This window comes from Rhinatrema bivittatum, chromosome 2 (assembly GCF_901001135.1).
Source record: "Rhinatrema bivittatum chromosome 2, aRhiBiv1.1, whole genome shotgun sequence".
NCBI lineage: Eukaryota > Metazoa > Chordata > Amphibia > Gymnophiona > Rhinatrematidae > Rhinatrema > Rhinatrema bivittatum.
In genome coordinates, this window is record NC_042616.1 from 77,226,893 (window position 1) to 77,240,388 (window position 13,496).

At 43.8% G+C, this 13,496-nt stretch overlaps 1 protein-coding gene across 2 annotated transcripts; it reads right to left on the reverse strand.

Annotated features, from left to right (window-relative positions):
- Nucleotides 1-1,413: 1,413 nt before the first annotated feature.
- On the reverse strand, nucleotides 1,414-7,276 carry SELENON (selenoprotein N). Of its 2 annotated transcripts, none has more exons than XM_029588357.1 (2): nucleotides 7,018-7,276; nucleotides 1,414-5,902 (listed from the first exon to the last, which is right to left on the reverse strand). In XM_029588357.1, exon 2 carries the CDS (start codon nucleotides 5,898-5,900, stop codon nucleotides 4,203-4,205), a length of 1,698 nt encoding a protein of 565 aa, XP_029444217.1. In that variant the 5' UTR covers nucleotides 5,901-5,902; nucleotides 7,018-7,276; the 3' UTR covers nucleotides 1,414-4,202. The 2 variants fall into 2 exon arrangements, with proteins under 2 accessions (XP_029444217.1, XP_029444216.1); XM_029588356.1 differs by lacking the exon at nucleotides 7,018-7,276 and adding an exon at nucleotides 6,138-6,310.
- Between the last annotated feature and the right edge of the window lie 6,220 nt (nucleotides 7,277-13,496).

Genomic DNA, 13,496 nt, shown 5'->3' on the forward strand with positions numbered 1-13,496 from the left:
AAGTCCCTGCAGAGCACATCAGACAGCTTTGTGCTTCCAAAGTGTCTCCCCAATTCGCCTTACCAGAGTTTAGAAGGCAGAAAGGCTCCCGGAAGCAAGCCCCCAAATCACAAATGCTTTTATTGGATGACATGCAGAGGTCTGCAAAAATTAAAAAGGAAAACAATTCCCATGCAGCCGAAGCATGGGCACACTGGAGCTAAACATGGAAGCAAACAAACCTGGATGAATATCTCCAGATATTACCGGTACTCTATTTCCATGGCTCAAGAATGTCACAAAATTTAGAATAGAGAGAACATATTTATGAGTAAATTAATTTATAGTTTTGAAGGGGGTCCACCAATGTATTTTGGCACTCTTCAGGAAACATTTCAACCTCACACTGATGCTTTTCAGATGGCAGACACACCTCTTTTAGAACTTTAAATTACAGTGTGACCCAACAAGCAGTACTATCATGGCCCCACCTTCCCTGCCCTCAACCAACTACCACCACACGCTATCCCTCTCCAGTCTCTACCCTTCTACCTCCTCTGCCTGGGATTACACCTTTGAGCAACCAAAAAAAGCTGCTTCTCAGCATCCTTATCTAGGAATGATCCTGCTGGTCCATTTGCCCTCTCTCCTCACATGAAAAGTAAACTCAGTGAGCACGAGTGGAGATTTGTGCTTCCTTTCTCTGAAGTTATTTCTGTTGTGCAATGGCAGCATCACACTTATACATGATCCACCACTGCTAAATCAGCAGTTCATGTCAGCTGGAAAGGTTTTTCAAATAGGTGAGTGTGAAGAGGTGTGCATAGTACTATTGCAATAACACCATTTGCCTAGCCCCTGAACAGGACAATCAGTTGGCAAACACTGCCATTCCAGCTTGTTAATCACCTCTACAAAGGGAATACTGTATTTGACAGACCAAAGGGGCCCCTGATTATTAAAGTGCCTGACAGTGAAAAAAAGAAAAATGTCATTCAGAAAATATATTGGAATACAGCAACTAATTCACAAAGTCATTTATCAAAATGTGTCATTGCGTTAACGTGCACACTAATGCCATAACGCACGCGATAGTTGCCGCAAAACGCAGCACAAATGCAAATTTTACAAGTTTATTCAAAGGGGATTGGGGAGGGGTTTGGGCAGGATCGATGAAAATAAGGGGCATTATCGCAGCTTGCGAAAGTGTAACACACACTATCACACGTTTAATGCCAGATATATCTCTATATCTTTTTTCCCTGGCATTAAGCTGTGTGATATGCCCGAAAAGCAATTTGCAATAAATATCAAATTCTGTTTTGTGATTTGGAGTGAGGAAAGTCACACAAAGATGAGATTTCTACAATGTTCTCTCGCACTAGCTTGATGGACTCTCTACCAGGGTACTATCAAGCTAGGGCGAGAGAACATTGAAGTGACTTTCCTCACTCCAAATCACATCAAATCTTCACTGAGGTCTACTGTGCTGGTCGTAGGTCTCACTCTGCATGTAAAACTGGCCCCAAAACCCTAGACCACCACCAAATCCTCACCGCGAGTTACTATCTGGCCCCCCTATAGTGTTATAAATAGATGACTACTATGCAAACCTTATAAAGAGTCTCTCTTTCCCCCACCCCTCCAGTAAGGAAATGCAGGCGTTATCCATGCAATAAGTATCGCATTTTGATGAATCTAGGCCTCAGTTTGAAACACAGAGTGGCAACTAGCTAGCATCTACAGTCATTGTAAATGATTATAAACGTGTCTACACAATAGCCACTCTCTAGCTGACCAGTATTTCTGTTCCCAAAAGAGCATATAAAAATGTTTTCTTTCATCTAAGTTTTACCATGTCATCCGAGCCAGGCTGAGCCAGTCATGCATGGTTCTACCTCCATGCATGTGAAAACATATAGATTGCTTTCTCTATCAGAAACTAAAACTGCAAGCCCGTACATGCCCAGAGGTAAAACTAGGAATGACTCAGTCTGCCTTTGATATGAGGATTTTACTTTTTTCCATGAAAGCTTCCTAGGAACGTCTTCTATTTATTTTTTCAAACAGTGACACTACTGACAGAACTCTACACGTATACTGGCAGACTCTAAGATTGCAGAGTAGGGGGGGTGGGGGGAGGCTAGGCTTGCCAGCTACACATGAAGTATTAGTTTATACCCTTTCAACACTCTTGCAAGTATTTTCCATGCCATTTCAAGAAAAATTTTTATAATTTTATTTGTAGCCAGCCTTTACGAATGATGCTTAGGGCGCTTACAGTATTAGAATTCACAATCTGAGAGGATAATTTTCAAAAGATTTTATGCACATCAAAGGGTTTTTGAAAATTTATACTTTTACGCATGTAACCCCTTTGCAAATTCCACATCATAGGGCTGAAATGTCAAAAGGTTTTTCGTGCTAAAGTGAGCTTTTGAAAATTGCTATGACATATGCTACTTTATTTGCATAACTCCCTTGAAAATTCATCCCTATGTGCATACCTGAAGCAACAGGGGAGAAGGCAACTTGCCCAAGGTGTGAAGTTGGGTTACTGGGGAGGGACATGGGACTTGAACCCTAGTTTCTATGTTTCTTAGCCCACTGCTCTCATCTAACCCATAAGCCACTCCTCCACAAGCAATCTGAAGCACTGTGTATTCTATCTGTACTTGTGCAACACAAATCAACTAGTCACAAATCCTAGAAAAAGTACAATTCCATCACGATCAGCTAAGTATCAAAATAAGGGCCAAACACACTACAGGGTTTTGTCCAGTTTGCATCTATGGGAAAAAATGTCGAGTATATCTGGCTTTAACTGATTGTGCTACTGACTCTTAACCTCAAATAATCAGGATAAAATGAGTAAAGCAGATAATATAAATGAGATCTTCCAATTTATATTCTGAAATAAATGCACTTAAAAAAAAAACCACCTCTGTGTAACAGCCTAATGTGTTATACAGTTGTGATATGTTATAAAAACAGTATTAGGAAATCTTTTAGATCTTTAATGTTCTCTGAACAGGAGTTGTGGATTTTAGGACAGCCCTGGCTTTTGACACCCTCTCCTTGGCATTCTGGTACCTGTAAGACTGAATGCAGAAGGAAGATATTACCATAATACACTGCAATGCAGACCCGGATTTAAAGCAATGGAGGCAACTGCCTCCGGTGCCAAACTTTCCCAGTTGGAGCACTGTTGCTATGCTGCCAATCCAGGCCTGCAGCCGTGCTGCTGTTCTACCAGCGCCAGCCCAACAGCAGCAACTTTGGGATAGAAAAGTCAGCATGGGGTCTTCCAGCTCGCCTGTGTTCAGACTCTGCAGTGGCACCACCCTTCCTTCTTCATGGACTGTAACCATGGAAACCCATGTGGCTGCCACAAGGGCTCAGAGTGCACAAGGCCTGGCAGGCTCCACCTTGAATTTCTTTTCCCCAAGTTGCTGCTGTTGTCGGGCCGGTGCCCATATAGAGGACAGCAGGGGTCTCTCCTAGGTTAGGTGAAGGGGAGGGAACCAGGAGAGAGTGCGAATGGAGTTAGGCAGGCACCCCCTCCCCCCAGACACATTGCCTGCTGGGATATAAGTTTAGAAACCAAAACCAGTCAAAAGTCAATGTCGCCTAGCATCTTTGATCCTGGAAAAATTCAAAATAACTGGTGTGGCATTAGGTTTATCAAGGATCCACATTCCCTTCTGGATGCCAGAAAGATGTTAAGATGGCATCTAAAAACATTAAGCCTAAAAAAAAAAAAAAAAAAAAAAAAAAAAGCTACAAAATTGCACATCATCCTAGCTGACATTTATCAAGGATTTTTTTTTTCCTAGAACCACAGAATAGGAGAAATGCCTTAGTGAAATCAAAGACTTTTAACTAAACACAAACAGGAAATGTAGGTGTGTGTGCCTAGTCAGTAATCAAAGCTTTCCACTACATTTTAAAATGTCATTTTTTTGTGACTTACAGTAAATACTGTGTTGAAGGAACCATGGGAATGTTTTCAGATTGGGTCTGTATACATTAAATATAAAAAAGGAAACAAAAATGAGTTAACTTTTTTAAAACTTCAAATGGCTGAGATATATATTTGATGAACTTCTGGGTTTTGGTATTAAGTTTCATTACTGTGCAAAACCTGCTTTGTCTGAAAAAAAAAATACTGATATCTTTGGCCTTCATTAGGCAGTGGCTTGATTTCTTGGTCTCAAAACAACTTAAGGCTGCAAAAATGGTTTTGCTTTCTCCAGTCCTTCCTTTAGAAATTTGATGTATGTGAAAGTGGAAGGATCTTCAAAACTGGTTGAGAAACTAAACATACTACCCTCCACTTCTTCAGGCTTCACGGATGTAATATCTAGAAAGTAGTTGGCATTAATGTGGTGAACCACAGTTCCATTGGGAAGACATATCATCATCTCTACAGGAAAGTTATATTTTTCCAGGTGAAGGTTTGCTAGCTTGGCGTGAGGTTCCTTATCTTTGTGGTTCTGCAGTTCTTCTAACTCTTTCACCAGCGACCAGCTGCTGATGAAGCTCTCATTCAGCAGAGCAAGAACGGGCAAACTCTCCAGGACTGTCTCCCGGAGAGTTCGCCCTGAACCTCAGCATGATTGATCATCCAAGGCGCCCCACAGCAAAACTGAATGCACCAGTTTATTTTCCGCCGCCGCTCTGTCAAAGGCTTCTGTAAAAGGAAGGTATGCTACTTGCTTGAATGGATACATGAAAACCTCCAGTTTTTTGGCAGCCTGGGTCCAACTTATTTCCGACTGCCAGTTGATCTCTTCAAACACAAACTGGATTGGTTCTCCCAAAGGGTCCCTGCTGTCAATCGTGTTTCCATTCTCATCATAAATCACCGAGGGGATGGAGGGGCCCAGTGATTCTAATTCCATCTGAGGTAGGTAGCCAATGTCAACCTCCATGTTGCTACTTTCACTTGCCCCATACAACCATTCCATGTCCACATTTAAGGATCTGTTATTAGGAACAAAAAGCTGAAAGTGTCTGACATGAGAGGCATCTTTTGAAAGAACAATGTGGCCCGTAAACTGCCCAGGCGAGAACCAGAAAGGGAAATCTGGAGGCTCGTTTAACTGGAACTCGGCATGGATTCTGACTGCAACATCATAGTAGAATTCACTGACAGCTCTGATGCAGGCCACAGCTCCCTGGGGGGCAAATCTGGTTTTTACAAAAGGACGGGGGTGGAACATGCTCAGCAGCTTATGGATGATCACTTCTTTTCCTTTGGGAGGTGGAGGGTAGAATCTGTTATTAGAGAGAAACCCAGTGAAGATGTTCAGTTCACCGGGGATAATCCACCATGGATGGCCCAGTTCCATCGTGGCTTTGGGGGGAAGGAAAGCTTTAAATTCTTTAGCAAAGAACACATTGGTAGGGACTGCCGGGGAGGTCCAGTTCCGCAGACCTGACAAAGCAGTGCGAGTTATTCCTAGAAAGCCGTCTTTGCTCTTCGTCATAGTTTCCATGATGAGGGGCTGGAATTTAGTGGTCACAGACAGCATCTCTCCACTGGGATCTGGCAACTCCTCTTCTTCGTAGTCAGAGGCAGAGGAGATACCTGTCAGCTTCTCTGCTATTGGCTTGAACTCCTCAGGGCTGATGTACATGTCCTTGTCAGTATCCAGGGAGGAGAAGAGAAAGAGGCCTTCAGTCCCCAAGGACCTCAAGGCTGCCTCCTGCTGTTTCACCATCTCCTGGTCCCGATAATACTTCACCCCCACGATCGCAACAAGAAGAAAAAAAGTGAGAAGTAACTTAGGGCATCTGTAAAAATAAACTCCTCTGACCAATGTTTTGTCCTGGCTTTTTTCTTTATCCACAGCCACTTCTGATGCTGCATTATTTCGCTCGGAGTCTTTATTCCTTTTACGGAGGTCGTTTGGCATTTCTGAAAAGATGGAATTTGGAAACAAAAATATTAAATACATCTAAATCTTAGAAACAATAGCTTTCTAAAACTGAGTATAACAATATGCAAAGGAAAAAGGTAGGACACAATATATGGGGGGGGGGGGGGGGTGTGAGGAAAAGGAAAGTCATTACACTATTATAATAAGCCACTGGTTGAGTGGGAAGCAACAAAGGTAGTGGTAAAAAATTCAGTTCAAGAAAAGGGGAGTTACCAAGGGTGGTGATGCAAAGATTGGTATCCAGTACGGTTCTATTTGACATGTTCATAAGTAATCCTAAGGAGGGGTTTGCCTTTTTTGCAGTAGATACTAAAATCCTGAAAGTTGCAGAAAACATGAGGGGGGATCTATTGAAGCTTGAGGAGTCTAGCAGTCCAATATTTAATGCTAAAAAATGCAGGGTCATACAGCTGAGTTGCAAAAACCCTAGGAAGCATTATAGTACAGGGAGTGTAGTTCTGTGATTAAAACAAGCACAGAATCTGGGGGTGACCTCATTCATATCTGATGATCTTCAGATAGCCAAACAGATAAAGCAATTAACAAATGCCAGAAGGATGCTTGGGAGTATACAGAGAGGAATAGCCAATAGGAAAGGGGCGGTGATATTGCCTCTATATAAGTATTTGGTGAGACCTCACTTGAAGTACTGTATACAGTTCTGAAGAGCACACTTTCAAGGGGATATGTAGAATCGGACCAGTAGCTGCTTCCTCCTGGCTCCCACAGCTGTACAGAGAAGTAGGTGAAAAGGGTTTGGTGCAATAGATAGAAGACAGAAGTGAGACCAGAGACAGACAGAAAGGAAGTGGAGGTGAAAGAGCAAAGGGGAAAGAAGAGGCATGCGGGGTGGGGTGAAAGCAGGCTGGGGAGAGGAGGGAAAAATAAGTAAGGAGGGAAAACGGAGAGATTATTCACGGCATAGTAATGAAATTTAGGGCGGGAGAGCCCCACATTTCCTTAGGGAAACAGGCCCCACTCCAGCCTAAAGACGGCTCCGCTTGCACGGCGCACGACTCGGAGCTCCTCGTGCAGCAGCGCTCGCTTTGCTTTCCCATCTCGAGACGCAGCCCGCAGCAGATCCGTCTCTTACCTTCCAGTACCAGGGCTAAGTAACTGGGGCAGATCAGCTCCGAACTTGCGAAGGCTTCAGGAACATCTCAGCTGAAGGGAGGGAGGATTCGCGTCTCATCTTCTAATAATCCGTTTTCGCCAGCCCCCAACAACTGCAGCGTACTTGTTTTCTCCAAGCGCTGCCTGAATAATTGATGCTAAAAGTAAATAGCAAGTTTAAAAACTCAGACTTGATTTCAAAGTGAAAGCAGTTTACAACTATGCTCCTCCCCCTTGCTAACGGTGTAGAGTGGTACAGTCTCAGCTGGGAGAGGATTTCGGAAAACTGGCAGCTATTTAACCCTTTGTTAGCTTCAGTGGATCATCTCTTCAAAACCGTTATAAAATTATTATTCTGGTATTTTAGTCCTCTAAGTTTATACGTAAAACTTAAAATTATCTTCATGTATGATACTGTATGTAGCTTGAAAGGCAAAATTAAAAAAAAAAAGTATATGTTACCAATAGATGAATTCCCCTTTCTGTCGCTCCCTTTCCCTTTTGTTGCACTTTCCTACTCCCTTTCCGCAGCCGGTTTTACATGCCTGATGTACCTCACATTCTCTTTCACTTCTCCCTCTTATTATTATTTTTTTTTATATCTAAGAAGTTGTATTACTCAGTTTTAATGAGCAAATCTGGGACACTTTCTCCCCGTAGGACCAGTAGTGAGCAAGCAGTACATTTCGGGGGGGGGGGGCTGAATGAGGACAATCCAGGGGACTGTCCCCATAGAATTTCCAGTAATCTATTCTCAGAATATGAAATTTCCTGACCCTAAAAGCACATGTTTTTTAAGTTTTCTTAGCATAAAATATTTAGGACCTAATACCAAAGTCTCAGGGCTGGTGGGCATGTCCTGCATAGAAGAGAATTAATTACACAACTGAAAATGCCAACTCAGCCAACACCGGTCATCATTTTCCCTATGTAAATTCTTTGTGGAAGAAGCATCCAGCTCACAATATTTATAACTGGATCACAAGATATTTATTCTGATTAGGTAAATAATCTTTATCAGACAATAAAGTTTCCAAACTTCAGTGTCTCTGGCTTGATTTTCTGGCTCAGTGTCTCTCCTTTTTCTCATTTACTGGCCTTGTCTTTATTCCTATTATCTTTATTCTCTTTAGGGCGGAGTTTAAAAGGGTTACGCACGTAACCGCTCCTGCGCACACCGAGCCTATTTTGCATAGGCCCGGCGACGCACGCAAAGCCCCGGGACGCATGTATGTCCCGGGGCTTTGTGAAAGGGGCGGGGGCGGGACCGAGGCCTCCGGCACAGCGGCCGTGTTGGGGGATGGTGCGCCGGCAGCTGGCCAGTGCGCGCAAGTTACGCCTGCCAGAGGTAGCGCGCACAAATGTAGGCCGCGCGCGTAGGTTTAAAAATCCAGCCCTTTATGTATGTTGTTCTCCTTTCCTGTTTCGGTTGTCCCTTCATTTTCTCTTTCCTTTACCAGTTGATATTTTAAAACATGTCCTTCCTTCTGTCTCTTTCTAACCCCTTCTGCTTCTCCACTTCTCATTTCTCCTCGTCTCTCCTTCCTGTCTGCTGTCCTTCCATTTATCTTTCTCGTTCTTCTATATTATCTCTTCAATGCTTTATCCCACTTCCTCCTGCATTATTTTGTCACCCTTGTCATCCAGTGTTCTTACGTCCATTCCTCCTGTGCTCTTCTCCTGTATCCTATGCTCTTCCTTCTTCCTCTTTTAATTTCTCATTCCTCCCCTCCCCAGCTTCATTCTCTTCTTTCTTCTGCACTATCACATTCTTTTGTCACTATTATAAGGCTAAAAGGGGATATGATAGAGACATGCAAATATCTGACAGGCTACAACAAATTACAGGGGGTAAAATTTTCTATAGGAAGGGCATTTCAAGGACAAGAGGCAATGTAATGTTTCTATGTTTTTATACATTTTTCATTAGTGACTTAAGATAGCGATCAACAGGTAGATGTTAGTAAGAGTGTATGTTGGTGGGGAGCAGGCTGTGTTTAGAGTGAATGTAGATGCCAGTTGACCTACTGTATGTGTGTTCTGTGAAGGCTGTAAGAGGGTCAGCAGGATGAGATTTGTATGACAGAGTGAAAAAAAATGAATACAAATCTTCATAAAGTAAACCAGATTTGTCAAGGCTGACCTACTTGGCCTAAGTAATATAGTAATATTGCTAGAGTTTAGTATTGTGACTTGGTATGTATCTGTTTCATATGGATTTTGTATGGTGGTGACTTGTGTAATTAACAAAGATTGTGTTTAATTTGTGACTAAGAGGTCTGTTTAGCAAAGCACATTAATGTTTTGTCACATTTTGTTAAGCACACCCCTAAGTTTGTAATTGGGAAAAGGAATGTGGAGACTCTAGCCCTGGTGGTGCCCTGTGCAGGTAGGAAAATTGACGCCCTGAGCGACTAGTGGGGGTGAACTGTCTCCCAAGAGATCCAAGCATGGGGGTTTCCTCCCCCCCCCCCCCCCCCCCGGAGCTAAACAGTGACACCCCTTTGAATCAGTAGCGCCCTTTGCAGCCACACCAGTTGAATGACCCAAAATCTGGTCCTGAGAGAGAGGGAGAAGACAAAGTAGGGAGATAGATGACAATGAGTTTGGGGGAAAGGTTGGGAAGAAAATAGTTTGAGGGGGATGAAAGGGACGGAAAGCAAGAGAAAGAAAACAGAAACCTAGAGAAAAGAGAATGTTTTGTAGGCCCAATGATGGGCGTCAGGCTATTCTCAGGGAAAACATGAACTTGGTGGCAGTTAAAGACCATACGGCCCATCCACTCTGCCCATCCTCATTTCCAGTTCAGCTTTATAATTCCTTTCTCTCCCTCAAGATCTTCTGTGTTCGTCTTCTGTTCTCTTGAATTCTGATACTGTCCTTGTCTGCACCCTCTCCGCAGGGAGCCTGTTCTATGCATTCACCACCCTTTCTGTGTAGAAATATTTCCTTAGATTACTCCTGTGTCTACCTGCTTTCACCCTCATCCCATGACCCTTCATTCCAAAGCCTTTTAATTGAAAGAGGCCTACATCCTGTGCATTTATTTCTTGGAGGTACTCCTCATACCTTTTTTTCAGGGACTTAAAATATTATAATTTGTTCCAGTATATAAAACAGTTTTCATCAGAATTGGGTTTAAAAGCTGTGGGAGGAGATAAAGCAGAGCTGGAGGAGGGGGGAGAAGGTGGTGCAACAGAGGAAGATCACTACTAGCAAAAGAAGTGGAGGCCATGAGAGCATCAGATCTAGGATCAGATCTCCAGGTGAAATCTGGAGACTCTGAAACTTTCTATAAATTATTAGGCCTCCAGAGACACCCAGGAAAGCTTCAGGTGCCTTTCGCTGACTTGGCCACGTGGACAGGAAGGAAGCAGAGGTGGAGGCATTGGCCTGTACAACCAGAAGAAGGCACAGCTCTTGGCCATGCAGGCTGGAAGGAGGCAAAATAAGCAGCCCACATGGGCTAGAGGAAGGAGCCTTGGTGGCTAAATTAACCCATGCAGGGCACTGCTGCTGCAGTGGCTGAATCAGGGGCCTCCGCCTCAAAGGGGGAGGGGGAGGGAGAGTGTGCTTGGGCTTAGGGAGAGGTGTGGGAAAAGTGCTGGGGTCAGGCCTGGGAGGATAGGGGAAAATGCTGGGATTGTCCTTGGAGAGGGATAGAGAGAGAGTGTGTGTGTATGAGTGAGGGGGTGAAGGGGTGAGGAGAGAAAATTCAGATGTACCCCCTTCCTCCTTCCTGTCCTCTGTCTAATCTCAGGATGACAACTCAAAAGTACACAGGTAGGGAGAGCATGCACAGGATGAGGTGATTCAAGTGAAGGAGCTGTATTTGATGTCTGCTAAGCAGGCAGTTGTAAGAGGCAGTAAAAAAAGGATTGCCACCACACCACAGCTGAATCAACAAACCAAAGGTACATAAACACTATTGTGCAATGTGCAGCTCTCCAAAGAAAAAAGATTGGTACCAACCTTCAAACTGTCCCTTTGTGACACAGGTATCAGTTTTGTCCACATCCAACTCTAATTTTGCATCTAAGGTAAAATAATAAAACTCAGCAAAAGTATTTTGTTGCAAGCAAATGTGACTGTTACATCAAGTTCGTCTCAGACATGTAGTATTATTGCTAATGTTTTACACAAATTACATATTTGTTTTACATCTTATTCTTAAACGTTCTGGTTTGTGAATCAGCTTACATGCCAAAGAATTTTCCTTAGTGGAAAGAGGAGGCAGTCCTTCACTCAAGAATTCTGTGTTAACAATTCTTAAATACACATTAATGGCAAAAAAAACCCAAAAAAACTAATACAGGTGTAGCCCAAGCCCTGTGCCACTAATAATGTCTCCATTTTACCTAAAGCCAAAATTTGTCACACAACCACTACTTTTGGTTTTGTTGTGATTTCTCCATTACAGAAGTGTGGCAAGGTTTTTAACTGTCTCAAAGTAACACTTAGATAAGACCTCTAGGGGAAATTGCCCTGTGTTCAATCTAAGGCTTGTACTCCGAGCTGGAGGAGGCTCTCTCTCTCTCTTCTGCAGTAAGACGTGAGGGATTGCAACTGGGAGTCCTGGTGGGTCTGTGAGTGCACCCTGTAATGCAAGGCCAAGCCGTTATGGAAACCACAGTATCAGCACTAGGCCCAGGGACTCCTAGGAGGACCTATGGACCACAACTACTTTGTGGGAATTTCTAAGGATTTTGCTGAGATATACTGCTGTGCAAGGATGTGAGTATTGATAAGATTTGCTTGAAGATTGACTACGACACTAAAAACCGGATTTATTTTTGCAGTGTTGCCTATCTCTGCTGTGAAATCCTGCGATTCATTTTATTTTTTTGTGTGATTTTTATTTATATTCATTGATTGCTAGCAGGCTCCCACTCTCCTGCAATTCCGTCGCCGTGGTAAGGGCCGCATAATTTGACTCTTGCCTCGAAATTGGCCAGTCCTGGCCAAACTGCTGAGGGAGACCAGGGACCCTCTCAGAAGAAAAGCATCGGTGGCAGTGGGATGGCGTATTGCTATTCTCCCTCCCCGGAAGAGAAACACTGTTGGCAGTGAGACTGCGCAATCTCCCCCAACCCTCCCCCGGATCCCCTCCCTCCCCCTGTACGGTTGCTGAGACAGGAAGAGGAGGAGGGTGGCAGCCTTGCAGCTCTTCTTGTGTGTCCTCCTCCTCCCAGTAGGGCCCACACGGTGCACCTTGAACCATGTGGTTCAAAGCGCAATGCTCGGACCCCAGCAGGGAGGTGGAGGAGGTGCTGGAGGCGCTGCAAGGCTGCCACCCTCCTGCATCTGCTTCGCCAAAGGAGCGGGTGAGGGAGGGATCTGAGGGGGCCTGAAGGGAGGGTACCAGGGATCATGGGGTGGGGGGGTGGGAAGGGCGGAGTGAACTGGGGTCCATGTGAGGATCATGGGGTGGGCGAGGGAGTGAACCAGGGTTTGAGGGGTTCATGGGGAAGGAAGGAGGGAGGGAACCAGAGTGAGGGGGATCAAAGGTGCTTTGGAAGGGAGAATAATGGAAAGGGGATGGGGCGTGATTGGGGAAGTTGTGTCTTTCCTCTTTCCTTCTCCACACCATTCCAATCTTCCCCTCTTCCTCTATCCCCATCCCCAGTCCTCCCTTTTTCCTCCTTCCCTTCTTCTCTTTCACCCGATCCCCAATACTTCCTTTCTTTTCATCTCCCCATCCCAATCCTCCTTCCTCCTCGCCTCTATTTCCCTTTCCTTATCCTCCCTGAATCCCGTCCTATCCTCCCTCTCTGCATCTCTTCTCCTCCATCTCTTATCTCTCTTCCCCTCTGTGACCTTCTCTGTTCTCATTCCCAGATCCCTTCCCCTCCTTAGGGGGTAATTTTCAAAAGGAGTTACATGCGTAAATGTAGCTACTATTGTAGCAATTTTCAAAAGCCATTTACTCAAGTAAAGTGCACTTATGTGAGTAAATCCTATAGACAAGTCAATGGCATATATTGTAGCAATTTTCAAAAACCCACTTACTCAAGTAAAGTGAATTTACTCCAGTAAACCTGGTTTTTACTCGAGTAAATGCTTTTTAAAATCAGGCCCTTAAGTTCTAGCCCTAATCACGAAGATCTATTTTCCTTTAATAAAGCACCAAATAAATGAACTGGACACATAAATCTCAGAAAACCGATTTATTTTATAAAGTAAAACAAACATTTAAATTGCAAATATATGCAAAATTATGTAAATTTGCTGCAGAATTGCTGCAGAATTTTGAAAAATCTGTCACACAAATTGCCAACTCTTGCTGCAGAATCTTGGGAAGTCTGCCACAGGAAACCAGAGGCTCTGATTGCTGGGAACCACAGAAGAAATAAAAGTTTCTGATTTTGAAAGATACCTTTGAAGGAGACTCTGTTGCTTTCACATATCTGTTTAGAAAGGAGTTTCTAGACTTGGAAATTAACTCTTGCAGTGCAGAGG